This window comes from Triturus cristatus, chromosome 10, assembly GCF_964204655.1.
Source record: "Triturus cristatus chromosome 10, aTriCri1.1, whole genome shotgun sequence".
NCBI classification, from domain to species: domain Eukaryota; kingdom Metazoa; phylum Chordata; class Amphibia; order Caudata; family Salamandridae; genus Triturus; species Triturus cristatus.
Window position 1 is genome coordinate 1,051,822,710 of NC_140593.1, and position 18,949 is coordinate 1,051,841,658.

The 18,949-nt window shown below is 43.7% G+C and overlaps 1 protein-coding gene across 6 annotated transcripts in view; it reads left to right on the plus strand.

Annotated features, from left to right (window-relative positions):
- Positions 1 to 18,949, plus strand: part of TNRC18 (trinucleotide repeat containing 18) — a 229,662-nt gene that overhangs the window by 32,818 nt on the left and 177,895 nt on the right. For all 6 annotated transcript variants that reach the window (XM_085629167.1, XM_085629166.1, XM_085629168.1 and 3 more), the window contains exon 3: positions 14,237 to 14,416. In XM_085629167.1, the coding sequence (XP_085485293.1) occupies positions 14,237 to 14,416 (180 nt within the window). The remainder of the gene's footprint in view (positions 1 to 14,236; positions 14,417 to 18,949) is intronic.

Genomic DNA, 18,949 nt, shown 5'->3' on the forward strand with positions numbered 1-18,949 from the left:
TGCGGAGAGGTCCAGGAGGATGAGGGCAGCTGTTTCCCCGTTGTCGAGCAGGAAGGGTCTGAATAACATAATGGTATATTACTTATGTTTACCGGCCATCGGGTCAGAAACCAAACATTCTAGGTTAGGAAACATTGTCACCAATTGCTATTTTTTTTTCCTTCTTATTTTCATTATTTTTTTATTTCAGTGATTAGTGTTTTTCAGGACAACCATGAGTGATGTACACAAACGACCTATTGCTGATTTTGACATGGTCTACATTTTGGAAATGTATAGCTTTGAGTTTACTGATCTAAAACATGTACTCTTTGTGTGTCTGAATGCAACGTGGTGGCAGCTTGAAATCTATTTTATAAAACCTTTTATTTTAAATGTAAAATATTTACCACTAAAACATTCAATACTTTGATCAAGTCACATCCGAATGAGAGAGTTTATCTTTTCAATTTTTTTAAATAGTTTGTTTTAAAAGTAATCATTGTGGAGGGTATGCTTTGTGATTGCTGGTAATTACATTTTTCTCCCTTGTGATATAATCTTTACCGTAAATACTGTTAATCTCAGTTTGAAGAAGCATACCATTAATGTTCTTCAAATGCTGCATTGACTTCATTTATGTAATATTGTCCTATCACAATGGCTTTCAATTGACTTTTTAGGAAGCTCTAGAACAATGTGACCCTTGCCACATGCCTCCTTTTTAGGTCTCGGCTCTAAACTGCACATGCGCTGTCTCGAAAGACATGTATATACTTTGTGGGCTTCGACCTGACCATAGGCATCACATTTGCTGGCTCCATTGTGGCTTTCCTATTCTTTTTCCCCATTTGTCCATGGCATGCATGCGTCATGCCTCTTCCTGTGTTTAGCACTCCCATAGAGCATGGACCAATTACTGGACTGGTCCCATTTAATGACCATTTTAGGAACTTCTTCTTTCTTTGTTTTAAAAGCCCATGTCGGGAGCGGTTTTGTTTTTACCATGCTCTGAGTGCCGTTGTAAACAGGGCTTTAAATCATGCTCTTATTTCGTCACATTTGCTGAGCATTCAAAGACCGAGATTAAATGTCAGACGCTGTTTTCACAGGACGCCTGTTCCGCGCACCAAACCCATCCATCATCGCTGCTTGATCCGTCATCCCCCACCCCCTTATCACTGCTTGCCCCCTCTGCCCATCATTGTGGTGCTGCCTACTCAGAAGAGGTGATGAACGCTTTAGAGTTGGACTGCTCACCGTCCTCGCATCCCCTCACATTGCAACCAGGCCTGGGGCAAACACACTGTCCGGTGTTGGGTTTTGTTTTGGGCAGGACATTATAGCTGCTTACATGAGCACCTGACTACATTACACAAGGTCAGGTTAATTTTTTTTAAGGCACGGGCGATTAACTGATTTGCCAACAATCAAAGGATGTTGATTTAATTCTAGGGCCCAAACCTGGTTCCACAGTTCCAAAGTCGTCTGGTCTGGCGTTGGGTCCTAACTCCTTTGTGACCCGACCACTGTGCACTCTGTGCCTTGGGTCTCTGCTGGCACTCCATCCCCATGCTGTGGCCTTAGTCTGACCAGACTCCTTCCTGCAGCAGGTTGCGTGGCGCAGATTACCAACGCTAGTTGCATGGCGCGTCACATCCAACATTTCCTCTGCTTCCATTCCGGTCCCCGTGGTCCTCAGTTATTCCTACTGGCCGATCCATCAGTTATTTGCTGCCTTTACCGAGTGAACCTTGTGTGCGCAGGGCTCAAACTCCTGAGCTGACAATTGGACAATCTGGTCTCTACTCTTCTTCCTCCTCTGCCACCACCTGGGGCTACGAATGCTGTGAATGGCTAACCTGAAGATGGGGACTGCTTTCAGGCTCCACACTACATCCCTCTGATTCCAAATTTGAGATTTATTGTGGCTGGGATCACTAAAGGCCTCTCAGAGGGCAGGGAAAAGCTAAATAGACACTCCATAACACATGGCTACAAGACTATAACATTAACCACGCCAGTACTTCTCGATTGCTGAGACTTATTGGCTTTAATACACACTGCTCTTAGAAATACCGGTCTTGAAGTGTTGTACTAGTCGGTGTCACTGTTATGAATCTGCACTGGGCTCTTACGGTGCGATTTTTTGTTTTTGATTCAGTGTTTTAGTTAAGACTGATGCAGAGACAAATATTTTTCGGATTGGCTATTTTTAATGCCTAATATTTTGCTAGTTACAGGCTTAAAGGTTTCCCTGTCTCCCAAATAAATTTCTAATTTGTTTAGGAGTGTGAGATGTTTCTCAAAAACTGTTTCTATTTGCAGAGAACCATGCCTCCTCCGCCTTGCAGTTTGAAAATACTGGAAATACTAGATGATGCCATTACTACACCCAATTAGAGGATGGAGTTTGAGCCGTCTCTACCCTGCAGAGTTGACACATTTCAGCAGCACACATGATTCCAGGATACTGGAAGATCCTAGTCCACGATTCTGTCTTGTGATTGGTTGACTGGAACCGCCCATCCGTTCAGTAGTTAGTGTGGCGGTGGTAGGGAACCCATAACTCCTTTCGCCCACCTCAAGCCGGACCTCTTGGTGCTTTGGCATGGGGTGTGTTAAATCCCGCCAAGGACCACTTGTGCAAGGGCCTTCAGGATGCATGCACCTCTGGCCTAGGTGCAACCCTTCCTTTCTGCAGTACTGCCTAAGAACCCAGAGGCGGACTGAAGGGGGACAATAATTAGATGTGCGGGATGCTGATGTTAGTAAGGCCCAGCCTGTGTAGATATGGCGTTATCTTTACTAAGACCATGTTTCTACGGTTATCTAAAATGTACCCCGACCCTGCTGTACTTCTGACAGTAGATGTCCTTGTGACGTGCCTTCCTGGGGGCCACCAGTTGAGTATATGGTAGGGCCTTCGTGTGCTATGCATGTGCTTAGTCGAGTTTTACCCAACCAAGTGAGTCCATTCCACTGAAACCTAAGGCTCTATCCAGGTTAAACATATCCTGAATTAGTCCAGAGCCTCCTCTTGTATGATGTCTAACTGGGAATCGAGCTCTTTTATTGCATAATTTACTAATGGCATCTTTAAGAATCTTTGGGCCATAGAACTACTCTTCGGACCAGCAGTAAGTGGAAACAAGCATTGGCATAGCCAATAGGTCTCGCCTTTGGGACCTTATAAGTGTTTAGCTACGCAACAGTTGCATAACTAAATACTTATAAAGTCCCAAACGCGAGACCTATTGGCCATGCAAAGCGGCCGTGTGGCCGCGAAAGTTATCGCGATCATGATCAAACATCAAAGCGGCCGCGGGGCCGCGAAAGTGAAAGTAATCGCGGTAAAGCGCGGTGTGCGCGCGCACATGCACTGTATCTCTATGCTGGCCTGGTAGCACTTTTTGGAGCCCTCTCAATAAGTCTCGCCAGACCAGCGCATGCGCTGGGTCAGGCGAGACCTAACAATGTTAAGTTGAGGCTTGATATTTCAATAGTGCAGCTAGATCCCTATTGTACGGCCAATAGAAGGATTGTTCTGACCAATCATAGTGTTAGAGTGCCCTTTTATTCAGAGAGACAAGAGGAATATCAGACTACTGCTCTACCAGGTTTCTTTTGCTTGACTCTATTTAGGACAGTCAACATTCTGAATAGCAGCTCTACATTTGAAAGTGCTTCAAGCAGGAGGCCGTTCAGGTTGCATCCCTCAGAAGGAGAGAGCGCATGGTGGGGACCACCAGCGCGGTTGGTGACCACCGCCTCCTAGGCGAAGAATTTCTTGATATCCCTAAGGCTCTACAGTCATCCAGGGGTTGACTGCAGACAGTCTGAAGCTGCTGGTCTCCGCATGATGATATGGTGCAGCATGGCGGCATCTCCGCTGCTTTGCCTTTAGTGCTTGACCTGCAGATGGACCTATGGTCTGTCGAGGGGCCACAGAATCAAGACCGTAAATGTCTGTGTGCTGTCATGTACTTTGTTTATGCTTGTACACAATCGTTTGTATGTGGCATACACAAGGTGCAGAATTAACTACTCTCGCACTGGTACTGTAGTGTGGCATTCAGTAAAGGCAAGGGTGTGGAGTTAGATTTACTTTTAAGATGGGACATTTTCCATCATTTGAGTGTTGGGAGGGGGGGGGGGGGTGTTATCTCAATTCCCGGCATACACCCTATTGTTTTACTCTGGTCTTATTTTAAAAGTTTGTTTTTGGCAGATGCGGTAGGGCATTGCTTCTACAACATTACCACTGGGATGTTTTTGTACTTGCAAGCTTTAGCTTTGGCACTGATCCAAGCCATCTGCTTTATTCGCTCTCCTGTATCCTACATATTCATTTGCATTTCGTCACATGAGGCAATACTGACCTGAGTCATAGCTTTACATTTTTCCTTTAACTAATGGCTGACTACTTCTAGCCCTACCCTTCTTTGCTTCATTCAGGTGTTTTGGGAGTGGCTCTTCGGGTGCACTGATTTTAGTTGGCTTGTGCTATTTAGTGAGGAGCTCTGTTGATTAGATTAGTAACAGACTAGGTCTTTAGAAAGCTTTTTCCCTTCTTAATTCATTATAGCCGTATTTGGAACATTAACTGAGCACTGCAAAGTGAGGGCTTGCATGTAGGCATTCACGCTGAACCGGTTTATACATAAATAGATGGAAAAGTACAACAGCTTACATTTTGCCCAGCTGACGGTAGTTGTGACCTTGTGCATGCCGAAACTGATCCACTGTTTATAGGTATTCCTTCTACGTATTTACTGTCTGGCTGTCAGTAATTCCGAGCAGCATTGCTACACGGTACTTGTTATCCTTACTTGCTGTAACAGTATAGTAATGTGATGCAGTATGTCCTTGCTGTAGAGGTGCCCTTTGAAGGGAGTTGCATTTGAGGTGTATTACTTGTGTGCTTGGGAGTTTGTCTTGTTGGTGACCTTTTTTTTGGCCATCGGGGTCCTGCTACTGGGCAGTAATAGGTGTTTGGCGAGCGGCGTACCTTGGAGTAAGTGTGACTACAGGTACCTGCTCCCCTCCTGGACCCATGGGGTTATTTTCCCCACTTTTTAAAATACCATTGGCTTTCTGAGAAGCGGTAAGCCGGGCTACAAATTGTAAGTCTTTTCATATCGGTCACCAACAACCCAGGTTAGGGTGCACCTTCGAGTGTGCATACCGCCGAGGTGTTATTTCTCTCATTTTTTTCAACAGTTGGTCCTGACGAAAGCCTTGCCAAATAGGCTACTCTACAGGCAGAAACATGTTGACCATGATTTTACTTCACCTATATTTTGGACTAGACCGGTAGACTCTGTCTTTACGTCCAATCACAGTTTTTAACAGTTTTTAGCAGAGCTTGGTTAACCACAAATAAAGTTGGTTTGGGTTTAAACCAAGCCCTTTTTAAAACACTATCTTTTTTCTATCACCACACTCAGGAAGAAACCCGCTCCGCTGTAACCAGGCGTAGGTAGTAGCGCACCAGGGAGGCATTCGGCCTCTCTGGTGAGAACCCAATGATGAAGCATGTCACCAACCAGGTTGGTGAGTGAGGGTTCTTTTACTCACAAGTGTTTCTCTTTCTCCTTCCCCCCCCCCCCCCCCGCCTTTGTCTAGGTGTTATTCAACAAATAAATAGGTTGTGCACTCTTTCATTGTTTATACTGACCTTTTTTTGGACCTATTACATTTGGTGCGATTACTTTAGATGTTAAGTTTCCGATTCCATTTATATTATTTGACTGTCCTGCCGTCTTGATTAAAAACATGCTGGTGGAGTTCAGAACTGTGAAGAGTAATGTTTTAGATTATCCTTCTCCAGCGAGGTAGCTTGTGAGGTACTGGTAGGTCTCTATCTACCTGGGAGCAGCTATAATAATGTGGAAAAACTTTGTCGCGTAGACGGAGTGGCTTGCAGGATGCGGAGCGGCGAGAAAAGAGACCGTCCCGCAGCTCCCGTTAAAGGGTCCACGATCGCGATCCAGAAACCGTCAGGATCCGGCTTGACCCACCCCCCGGGCCCCAGAAGCACTTGTACTTCCGGGGCATATCTACACTCCACCCATCGGTGGCAAAGGTTGAGGCTGGTGCCGGCTGCGTCACCATCCCTGCCCCCTCTATGGCGTTTGGGACCGGCACAACCAACATAGTCCTGGCGTGCCCGAGTTTCCGGTTGGCGCCTTCCAGGAGCCGCTCTCTGGCTACCTGGGAGCCGCTCTCTGGCAACCTGGGAGCCGCTCTCCAGTGTGCAGCCCAGCGAAATAATTAGACGCTTTTACTTGGTAAAATTAATATTTGTATACCAACATTGAAAAGTGTGTATCGGAGATTATTATTAAAGCAGATTTTTGAATGATCAACCAAGCAGCATTGGTACCTTGGTATTATTACCTTGTTGCCGTGAGCACTGCAGCGGTCGCTGTTATGTCTTACTCTGTTTTTGTTACATTGGTGCTGCAATCGTGCGCTGACGTGATCGTGGCTTGTAATCTTCCATAGGGCGGCCACTAATGCAATCTCGCCTGATGTGTACAACACAAATAGTAGTTCTGCGCGAGTTTCATTGAACAGAAGTAGCTCTTCTAGTGCATAGGGTAGAATGCCCTGTTTTTGACTATTACTATTAGGATTTCTATTTGCTAGAATGATGAAGAAACCTCGATTTGCCCACATAGGTTGATTTTTTTCAAAAACACTGCACTTGTTGCTTTCAAGACTAGACTCCTCTTTTATGGAGGTGAGATCATAAACATGAATTGTGTATGGCTCTGGGGTGTTACTTTAATAAGCTGAAAATTGATTTATGCTTCCCTGACGTCTAGAACAGTCATTAGTTTTTCGCCAGCTAATTTGTCTCATTGTCACAACTCATTTGAACAGTGAGTTAATGCAAACTACAGGTTTTTAGAATGCAACGTGCTTTCGGGTTAAACAGTTACTCCTGGATTAAGTGGGATGAAAAAAGTGGGGTGTCTAAAAGGGACATGAACTGTGTAATAAGGGCATGGCTTAAATATGTAGACCATTTTTAGGTCTCGCCTGACCCAGCGCATGCGCTGGTCTGGCGAGACTTATTGAGAGGGCTCCAAAAAGTGCTACCAGGCCAGCCTAGAGCTACAGTGCATGTGCGCGGGCGCGCGCGCCGCGCTTTACCGTGATTACTTTCACTTTCGCGGCCGCTCGGCCGCTTTGATGTTTGATCGCGATCGCGATCACTTTCACTTTCGTGGCTCACGGCCGCTTTGCATAGCCAATAGGTCTCGCTTTTGGGACCTTATAAGTATTTAGTTATGCAACTGTTACATGGCTAAACACTTATAAGGTCCCAAATGCGAGACCTATTGGCTATGCCAATGCTTGTTGTAATTCCCATTGCATATCGCTCGACTGGTATTTTGGTGCCTCTCTGAGCTTTCTGTTATTGCATACAGATACATAACCCAACAAATGACATACATCTCTGCCCCAGATAGGGTGTATAACATTGTGGTTTATTTTTTTCTAACAGTTTCCATTCTCCTACTGCTTGCTAACGCAGAAAGCCTTCTCCCACTACTCCTAAATCCTGGATGGAAAATTTACCTTCACTTACTCCTGCTTGATTCCTCTCCTTTTCTTCCAAGTGACCCTCTTGTGTCTTTCATCCTCTGAACGCCTTCTATATCAGAGTATAGCCTCCTCTCAGTCTCATGCCTGCCTGCTTCAAATTTTCATATTGAAAATTCTGGAATTGTCTGATACCTATGAAATGAGCTCCCAACGTCTCCTCTTCAAACCCCTTTCCCTGTAACCGAACGTTACCTGATCCCCCACCAGCCTGTCTATCTCACCAACCATTCACCCGACACAACATAGCCCCCATTATTGACTGCACCTACGTGGTATTGATCGATCACTTTATAATATGTTAAGTAGCTGGAGTAAATGCATGCATTTTTTCATGAACACGTGATTAATCGGCTTAATTTCTACTCAAGTATTTGTTGACGCCCACTTTTAATCAACCTCATGCTTATCTGTTTCTAGTACCCTTACTATACACAAGTCAGCCTGTTAGAACTGGTGCAATATTTAACTGGCTCTTAGTTTAAAACCAAAAATGTTTATTGAAAATAGTATATTTGTCATGCTTACTCTTTCGGCCTGAAAATGTACTATTGTGCCCCGGGAATCCCTCCGTGGCGTTATTTAATACATTTCTCTTTCTGTATTATTAAAGTGATCTGTTCTGACCAATGGATTGGTTCATGCAATCCGCTCCCTTGAGTTTGGTAACTCTAAACCTCTTTTATTCAGCCGACCGGTGCCCCGGGACTCTGTATGCATGCTATTTTAGGATTCTAGGCGCTTGGCAGTCTGTTGGGCAGGTAGCTATTTTATAGCCTGTAATTCCAGACTAATATTTGGTATCAAACCGTTGCCAAAGTTAAACTTGTACACCCTTCTTGTGCATGTGTTATTTCAGGTGTCCCCTTGTTCTGTGACTGGTGCTGGGAGAGAGGCTGAGGAGGGGTCCCATTTGGCAGTGAAGCAGTGAGGCAAGCCTTGAGCTGTGTTGGGTCTCCTGATGCACCAATGGGGCTTTTAAAGCATTTTAATGGCCGTTCGGGTTAGTGGGCTGTCTCTGTTGTGGTTTGTGGTTTAATTGCCGCCCTGCTTCTTCGGTTTGCTTGGAGACATTTATCACACTGCACATCTGGAGCACACTGGAAGAATCTTGTTTATTCTGTTAGACCCAGCAAAGGGCGGCTGTTCTACGGGAGGAAGCATGATAGTTTCTGTAGGGGCAGTGCTGGTGAGGGAACCAGCAACATGGCGGCCATGTGACCCATGAAATAACATAGGGTGACCATAATGGGACAGGAGGCGCGATGCTGAAATTTCTCTTCAAGGATGGCAAATAACCTAGACCTAATTGTTCTTGGGAATGGGGGGACTGCAACCACTCACCATTAAGGCAGAATCGGATGATAAAACTAGATTTGGAACAGGAAATTGCAGAGCTATATTGAGACAATGGCATCACGTTTTGTGACTATACGATAATAAAGCAGCATGGCAAACTAGGGGTGGTCTCCCAAGAACTGCTTATAACATTGCTCAGAAGGTTAATGCACCGGCTGCGAAAGTCTCTGCTTATTGTTGATAGCCTTAAGCTCTTCTCAGCCTTCCATGGTTCCCTAGTAGATACAATGAACGACATTGAGTACTGTACTAATAACACCAGGTCCTCAGAGTAACCTTTTACTTCGGGGCAGTACCACAGAGAGCAGGCAGCATGTATTTAAAAAAAAAAAAAAGCTACAAACGCAGACTCTAAGAAGCTGGTGCTTCTTAAAGGTTTCTGGAAATGTTTATTGGTACGCTGCCACAGCTTAACGGCCGGTGCCAGCCAAGTTACTAATAAAAAAAAAAATATTTGGTACATTTTGAAGATCCTATGCCGACCGAACCGTACAAGATGCACACATTTGCTCTGGCACGTGAGATGTTTGACATTAGTTAGCTGAATTTCACTGTGCTGAGTCAAGTTCTGAATCAGAAGAGGGACAGATAAAACGAGCACTGCCGGGGCCAATAGGTCTGGTGTTGACCGCCAGCTTTTGGCAGTACCAGTTTTGTTTTGTCATGGTTTTTGTAAAACTTAATTTTTCGGGGGAGGTGCCGGACCCTCACAGTACATAATGGCTAAAAGCAAAAATATTTTTGTCTCAAAAACCTATTGCCGTAGTACTCCAAGGCACTGACATAATAATATTTTGCCTGCAGATGTGCTCCTTTTTAAAGGGCAGAATGCCGTCTCTCGCAGTGAAGTCGGCCAATGGCTAAAGTAGGCTGACTTGTTTCATTGTTCATGCAGTAGGGGGCAGAGGAAAATGTGAATTTCAGACCAGTGACTAAAGAGGGCTACCTGAAAGCCCCTATAGGTATATCATGAATATAATTTTAGTAACCAAAAAGTCGTGGATAACGTCAGATCCGTAAACAGATTTTTATTTATTTTTTATTCCGTGGTCCCTTGAATTGGCTCTTGAACAAACCGTTTTCTATATGGTAGCTTAAAACCAAGAACCACAGTTCCATGATTTAGCCCGGTTCTTTAATTATCCCAGGTGGTACCCAGATCCTGATCCCTCCCCAGTATGCGTGTTCTCTAAGTTGCACCCTCCTGAGTGCTATTAGGCTTTCCCTTGAGCCAATATTAATGGCTTAATTTCAGTGGCTTGGTTCGCACCGGTCTTCGTGCTGGGAGTTTGCGGGTTGGGCGTCAAATCCAGTTTTATTATTTAAAAGAGTAATCGATCAATTCGATTCCAAATTTTGTAGAAATAGTTAGCTCGGCTTTTTAAAAAAATGTTAACACTTAGCGTAATCTATTGCTTTAAGAGCTGGAATTTTCCTTTTTATATTTGCATGTCCTACAGAGAGAGCCCTGGACATGATTAGTTGCGTTCCCGTTAGGAACGTCCAAATTAACTGCACCAGAAGCGACCATGAATGTTCGCAACATGGGACTTCTTCAGAAATTTAAATGTCGTGTCAGAAGTAATAGTACACTGCATTGTGCCTATTGCAGTAATTAGGCGAAGACATTTTGGCGCTATATTGGACCAGTAATGTCAGCCCTGTTCCGCCTATCCGACTGAAAAGTTGCCAGTTTCAGACCGATAAGTTCTATGATGTTGGCATATGGATGTAATATCTGCATATATAATGTTAGAGGCGAATGCATGCGTTTAACTGCCCACACTCAAGACAGATGGGCGTATTACAAAATGTCTTATGCTTCACAGTGAAGCAGGATGCTGGCCACCCTCCAAATGCATTGTGGTTACAATAGTTAATCTGCGCGTTAGTTTCCTTTCCTCTGGCGAGGCAGTGCCGTAGCATACTTCTGGTGACCATTTCTCTTCAACGTTATTTTATTTACAGTTGAAATTTTCGATTGCTTGTTTGTCGGTTTTTTTTTTGTTTTTTTTTAACGCTTTCTCCTAACATACTTCAATCTTTCCGAGCTGGCCAGAAGCGTAGCAAGGATTTGGTGCCTTCTTAAGTCGAGCACTCAAACTCCAATCCTTCTTTAATTACCACCACATGCTCGGGTGAGGATTCTTTACCCTTCTGGGTTGCGCAGAGACACACCTGCATATGCGTACTGTTAGATTAACGTTTTGGTTAGCCTCGTTTCCTTTTGTAAACCTGTTGAGGCTTTTATATTCTTATCTGTTTGAAAATCTATAATGGAAACCTGCACAACTGATAGTTACTTTATCACGTTAGCAGGGACTGTATGAAGGTAGGACCACAAAGAGCTGTCCAGCTCATCTGCTGTACTGTACAGAACGGTGGATGTGAGGATACATCCACAGGGATGCCACCTGAATTCTTAACCTAGATTCATTGAAAGAACCGGTTTCAAGGCATGGAATCCAGGGTATGCGGACACCTTCGCCTTTGTCGTGATCTTGTAACCAGACCCTCTAGGGACAATGTTTGCAGATATTGTGTGTATTCATATACAAGTGCAGTAGGCAACCATACACTGCTACCTATTGGGTTACTTCTACTTCACTAATACTGCCAAGTGCAGAGCATGTGTGTGGTACTGATAACTTGCTTTCCCGGAACTGAGGCTTCCCGCCATAGTGCTCAGGGTACCACCCTTGTGCTCTGTGTGAGACATCGGAGCCTGCCGTGTTAATGTAGTTCTGCTGTCTCCGGTGGAGTGGCCAGTCTCATTCTTTAAGCAGGAACACATGAAAGTCGTTTTCAGACGTGGGTCCTTTTGCCGGTAAGACATTAGAGGTCACCACCACTGTTGCACCAGATTGTCTTTTCCAGCAGATGCTTGACTTTGATTATAGGGGAAGTGGGTTTATTTGGCACCATTTCTTGAAGAGGGGACTGAAAGAGGTTAATCCTGAGGTGCGTTGACTTGGCTGGCAGTCCACCTTGCTCTGGCCATGTATCAAGATTCCGTTGCATGGATGGTGACTTGTTGTCCTGCAACTGAAGTCTTTCACAGAAGTTGGCTGTGGGTGGAGAGGCGGAACATCTTCTGTGGCTCACCCACATCCTAAAACTCCTTCTTGCATGATATGTACATTACACTTGCAAACCTGATCTTATTTATTGCTTTGCTTCCTATCCTGGCTTCCACAAAACCTACTAAGAGTGTCTCCTCCGAAACAAATGCCTTATCAGCGTTTCCAAAATGGTCAGGAAATATGTGCTGGTTGTGTTTCGTAAGTGCGCAACGCTTGCGGTGAGGAATGAAAGGGAAGTGTGGGGAGTGTTACATAATCTCCTGTTCAACACCCGCAGGCCACATTTCCTGTGACTAAGATCTCAGAATGAAGCTGGTTTGCATGGGAGGTGGTTTGCAGGCGCCTGATGCATGCAGGCAAGGACCATTCACAACGGACAAGTCGCAAGTGTGTTGGTGAATCCAAGTCATTCAGAGTTCAGTGAAAACAGTCTTGCTCGACATTGGTTGGGCCATAAAAGCAGTATTTAGTAGTGATCCTACTTCTTAAAGCAGCTGTCTTGTAGGGTGAGAGCAGAGTAGTGCCTGCCTCAGTAGGGTCTTCTGGCAGAAGAACAAGGAAATTACCATAACTATCATCTATTGCCTGTTGGTTGCTCATTGCTAAGCGAAAATATTGTAAACGGCAACAGGATATTTTCATTCTAATTTCTTTAGACTATTCCTGGGACGCTATCACAAGGTTCAGGTATATTCCTCTTTGTAGGTCAGACTTTTTTCTTACAAGAGCACTTTCAAAGGTAATGTAGGATCACCCTTACTATCCAAAGAAACCAGTGCTTAGAATCCTTCTCTTCTCATAGGGATTCCAAAGTCTTTCTGTATGGGAAATAGAGGTTTGACTGGGTCACGAAATTAAAACGTAACCCTTCATGCTTCCTAGGAACTAGAAATCTTCATTCAAATTGGATTTAGGACAGGAAGAGACCCTGGCAAGTAATGAGTGGTATATTCCATATTCCGATCCATACTATGGGAATGTGCCGGGTAGCGAGAAGTTGCGAATGGGGGCAATTGGCTTGATTTTTATAGTGTCCTTCACTGCTAAACATGCTTGCTGTGGTTGGATATTATACTAATTCTAGTTTTGCTCTTTGACCTTTCTGTTCCCGCCATGAGGATATTGGAGAATGTTCACAGAAGGAGAGAGATTGGTCCTTTGAATCTGTCCTCCTTTTAATGAGGCTGTTCTTCTCTGAAGTTATTCTAATTGTCGTGCCTGTTACATGGGGGATTTTTTGCCTTTTTAGAGGATGCCACATTGCCTTTGAAACTCTCTGCTTTCATCTCTGGGATCAAGGATGGTTTTTGATGCTAAACAACATGAATTAATTTGTCTGTAAATTCTAGAGCGATAACTAATCCACATCGAACACCATTTGTTTTAACTTCACGCTCTCTGGCTGTTTCGGACACGACACCCACCCCTTCGTAAGATGGAACCTGCCCATTCTACGTCTTGATTAGGAATGTTGTGATGGGCACATTTGCTTTCATGCATTTAGAATGTTTCCCTTGTTTCATTGTGATAGTTGTGTCCAGGTTTAATAAAGTAATGTTAAATTGTCCTTATTCAAGCTTCGTTTACATGCAAGCTTCATTTCGAGCACACAACAGGCAGAATTGAGTATCTGTGTTTGGTTATTGGAAACCGTTCCTTTACTCGGTGGTGCTCCTTTTTATGAGCCACCTAAGGATGTGGTCTCTTGGACTGAAACCTGTAGGCGCTCTGGGCATTGTGCTATTTTACTGTGACCTACTCAGCTGGGAGGCCACTGGCCTCGAATATATGATTCAGTATGCAGGTAACATTGTACTGCTGTATTTGCATAGCGCTAAAAACACCTGTGTGGTATACTGAAGTACTTCTCAGGGATAGCATGCTGCACTGCATAGTCTTATGGTATTTGCCTCCGTGCAGCTGTGCAGGCGAAACATGTTCACCAGTAGTTAAGCTCACCTGGCTGCTACGTCACACTTGGCAGAGAGTTCTGTAATCTAGTATTCACAGGGTTAGATCCGAGCAGGGAAAACTACCTTTTCATTTTTCCATGTTCAACTGAATAGTACCTCATTGGGTAGAAGTGATCTTTGAGTGCAGTCAAAACTTGACAGCCATTGCAATGTATAAAACTTATTTTTAAAAGGGCTGCTGTCAAAGTGACACCATTTAACCATGCATTAAATGTCTTTTTTCAGGTGACGCCTTCTCCAACAACATGTCTCAGTACTTGGGAGGGCTTGTGGCCAGCGGGCTTGCGTCTCCCACGACACAGCATGGAACCCCGACCTCCTTATCCTCTGACCCCTCCTTCAGGTCAGCCACTCCCAACAACCTGCAGATGGTGCACGAGCTCTGGGCGGCGCATTCCCACGAAGGTATGTGACGGTCGGTATGGGCGACATTTGTGTTTTTTTTGGCCTTCGTCAACGATTAGCCCTTCTAAGTGTGTGCTGATGCATGTTTAAGTAGGGGGCTATCACCAGGGCATTGTGTCTTGGTGTGTTTCGCTATTCTGCACAGTAGTTGAGAAGTAAAATACACCGTGGAGTAGTTACTATAGCTCCTGCCAGGCCGCAACTACTGACGGACCCATGGGCATCGCAGTTCAGCGTATGTTTAAAAGTGTTGCATGTTGGGCCTGAATTGCTCAGTATTTAAGTGAACATTGCATTTGCAAACACAACTTTGTTGACCATGATTTGTGATTAAAGTCTGCAGTATGGTAGTCCTGAGGATGTGGTGGTTTCCGTGGCGCGCACATCCCATGGGAGTGGGTGGATGATGGTTCAGTGTGATGAATAACACACAGCTTTGTGTGTGAACCTGTGCGTGAATGAAACGTGCAGGGGTGGGCTTGGGGCTGTACCACGCAGGTTCACTCCCAGTTTACCCCATTCAAAAACAGACCGTTATGTTTGTGGAGAACTAATGTGTACCGACTGATTCCTTCACCTCCCACACCTTCGACCTCCCAGGGTCGTTTTTTGTTCCGAAAGGGGGTGGGGGGGAGGGCTTTCGAAAGAATAATTAACATGTGGGAGATTGTATCACTGTTGCAGGAAGCGTTTATTTCCTTCTCCATTGTGCACAGTAAATACCCTATTTTACATAGTTGAGAAATTGAATTTTCCCACCACAATTACCACATTTTCATGACACTTTCAACATTGATGAGAAAAGTAAAAAAAAAAAAAAAACTGGAGCCTGGAAATTTCTCAGTTTTGTAACTTTGTATATGAAGGTTGAGAGCTGAAAACTTCGAATGTTTTGTGTAGAAGTCTCATTCGCCATTAGATTTTTCACCAGATTTTTACAATGGGACCAGACCTGAATATTTCAACAAAAGTCCTCATTTGCGAAATGTGAATCTTAAAAATATGAAGGATTGATTTCAATCTTCGATGTTTAGTATGAATATGAATCGTTGGGTCTCCTTTCTAATTTTTTTCACTTGGGAAGAGAAGATAAATGTGGTGAGGATTCAGATTCCGTAGCAGAGGGTAATGCGGTGAACCAACTTAAACTCTCCCAGCATGTTAGCCATTTGCATCACTTCTCTACTCATTGGCCATCATCCTATATGCTTAGGTTTTACCTAGAGTTTTTCTTCTCTTCCTTGTTTTAGGAAGCTCACAATAGTTGAGTGAATGTAATTCCTACTGTCAACATCCAAGCCAGTAAAATACTAGCGAAGAGTAAATTGAGAAAATCAACAAAAAAAGATAAGGTTCTTAAAAAAACAATGCAGAATGAATGTTGGAAGCACTTCCCCTAGTATTGTTAAACTAAGTAAGCTGCTCCAAAATCTAAACAAAGACCAGTGGATGCCCATGGTAGGAGTGCATTCAAGCCGATTTGTACAAGATTTGAGTAATTTTGGTTACCTGTTAGGTCAAGTATTCACTTTTAAACTAAGAGCTGGATTAGCACAAATTTAGAATTAATCACATATGATTCTTACTACTTTTACTCCAGATTTTTTTTACCTTTTTGATGATTCACAAGCATCTCCAGGTAAATTCTGCGACGCCTCCAACGTCCGGAGATCCACCCCCCCTTTACTCGACAATGTTTACACATGTAAGATTCTCAGAGTGAAAAATTATCAAATATAGGGCTGGTCAAAATGTGAGAATCCTTGCTATTTCTACAGGAAAAGTATTTTCTTTGGAGAGGTCCCTTGTTCCTAAACCCTGTTAATTTTTGAAGGTGTTTTCTAACCAGTCCAATCCAGGAAACAGTTGCTTACTGGAACTTTTTTTTTACGAGCAACTTTGAATGTTTCCAGGAAGGGACAGGCCATATTCAGTTTTTGGGGTACTCAAACATTTTGCAAGCTTTGGCGTGTGCTGTGCATTTTGCATGGACTCCCTTGCCTCATTGCGCTTCTCAGTTTGCACCCTTAGCTTCGATTTTCGGATTGTGAAACATTTGAAATGCTGCCCTATTTACCACCATCATAAGTGCACTTGATATTCTAAAACTACTAATCCCAATCCTCGTAAATAAGTATCTGGAACATAGAATGAGACTATCTCATATTTTCTCTCTCACTCTCATACCATCATCACAAAGGCAATTGCGATACCCATTTGCGTTTAAGTAATGGGTTCCTTCAAACCACTTTTTTTGAAAAAGTGAAATATTCGTAATCGTAGTAAATGGTCCTGAAATCGGACTTTCTTTAATTTCTTTAACATGGGTATGAAAATATTCACATCATGGTGCGGAGGGGGGTCTCTTTACTTGGAGTAGAGAACTGGTGAATTTCTCCCGAGTGTCTCTTCACAGCTTGTTGTGACCAAGGAGAATCGCTGGTCCACAATATGTTGGTTTAATTTTTTTCTTTAATAGGAACATTTCTACTTTAGCGAGCACTGTTGTGGCCCTCGGAACCTGTGCCCAATGTACTATGCCCACTTATCTAATAAGATATTGCAAAGAATAATGATATGGACAATATATCCAGCGTCTGACATTGTGACCATTAACACCAGCAGTCGGACAATGCATGTATACCCAGGGGAGGGAAGTATGCATCTGTTCATTTTATTGATAGTTAAAACACTTTAGGAAGTGCTTTGTAATCGGCTGATTGTATGGGTGGGTTTAGAAAATTAAAAACAACAAATGATAACACTCCTGTTAACCAGTTGTCTGACAAATTTGAGATCGAAGTACTGGTCCTAAAATGATAGTGAAGGCTTTTGCATCAGGGTTGTATGGATTTCATTGAAAACAATGGGGTTTGGTATCCCAGTCCCTTCCCCGCTGAGTGATCCTGCAGGGCTGGCCAACAAGTCTGATCTAGTTTATGGTCCATGAAGCCGTGTCCTTAGCTGTGATTGGGGGCCGGGGCATTAACACTGTGGTTTCCCAGGTCATGATCAGAGTATGTTATTTGCCCTGTTATACAAGTGAACCACAAATCCAGGCAAATTTTTTTACATGTTTTTTTTTTTTCTGATGCAAACATTTAATAGATTTCAATAGTCTGGGACCTTTTTCCACACTTACGCTCCTTGAGCACTTTTGGTCCCCATGAGGTGAGGTTTTTCTTGTACTGTGCAAAGATGTACTAATCCATCGCATCATCCCATCTTCTTTTGCTGTCCTACTGTTTAAATGTACTTCTCATTGATCTAGTTAATGTTTGATCTTCTGTTTCGCTTAAATTTTCCTCGCCATCTGTTCTATATCTAAAATCAATCTACAAAAGTTATTGCAATAGGTGGTGCAAAAGTTGATTTTGAAATGCACCAACATATATTGTTACAAATCTAAACCTCTGAAATCTCTCCCTGGGTACGAGTTTTGACCCTACAACTCCTTGCAGTCTTTCTTCCTTCGAGCAGGACTCCACGCTGCCCTATTCTGAGATGCGCCTCTTCGCCAGGAGTTTAATTCAGCCAATTCTGTATCAGAGGGAACTGGTGGCAAGGCTATATTTCAGCTTAGAGGAGACCTTTCTGGATCCTGATGTTAGCGTACGACTGGCACAACCCGAGCATTTACACAGTCCTACAAACTAGAACTCACACACCAAATGCACTGCATGTGACCTCACAATATTTATGAAAGGCCTTCACTGCACATCTTCAAATTAAAACGAGTAACAAACACTGTATCCGTGCATACTCCTGCCATTCATAATATTAATGGTAATGTCACTGGTGAGAGCCCCAGTGTAGCATTTGTGAAGTTGTCTCTTCATTCATCTAAGGCGATGTCACGTGCATTGCGTTTAGTGTATGTATTCTGGTTTGCATGGCGGTGTACAAACTACCTTCACACACCAGGTAAAAGCTATTCCGCTGTCCACGTTTCTCACATTAAAATGTTTCCCTTTTATACATCTGGACCTCAAAATGGTGGTTTGTTTATTCTATCTGTTAGACTATTGTATTGCCCTTTTTGCTGACATTCAGAGGAGTCTTCTCATTAAACTACATGCCCTTCAGAATGCAGCTACTAGTCTACTTTTAGGGATTCCCAGACACTCCTCAGCTAAACGAGCTCTCAAATCCCTTCACTGGCTTCCTGTGGAAAAGCGGATTGACTTTAAGGCTCTCTGCATTGCCTTTAAGGCTCTTCACAATCGTGGACCGTAATATCTAAACCGTTCCGCTAGTATGTTCCGCCAAGAAACCTTCGATCTTTGTCTCAAAGGTTATGACTTGCAAACTGGGGATGCAAAAGCTGTGTTAATGTCCCTGCCAGAGTGTGGACCTGTCTCCCTCCCAATCTAAAGAACTCTCCTGATCTTCTTTCTTTTTGGAAAGGCCATAAGACCCGTTGGCTCGTCTGACATAACGCAAGATTTGAGTATGGCTACTTGGTTATCACCCTAGTTTTTTTTCTGCATCAAGCTCCTAGACGCCCTCTGGTAATAGTTTGGACTCTATACA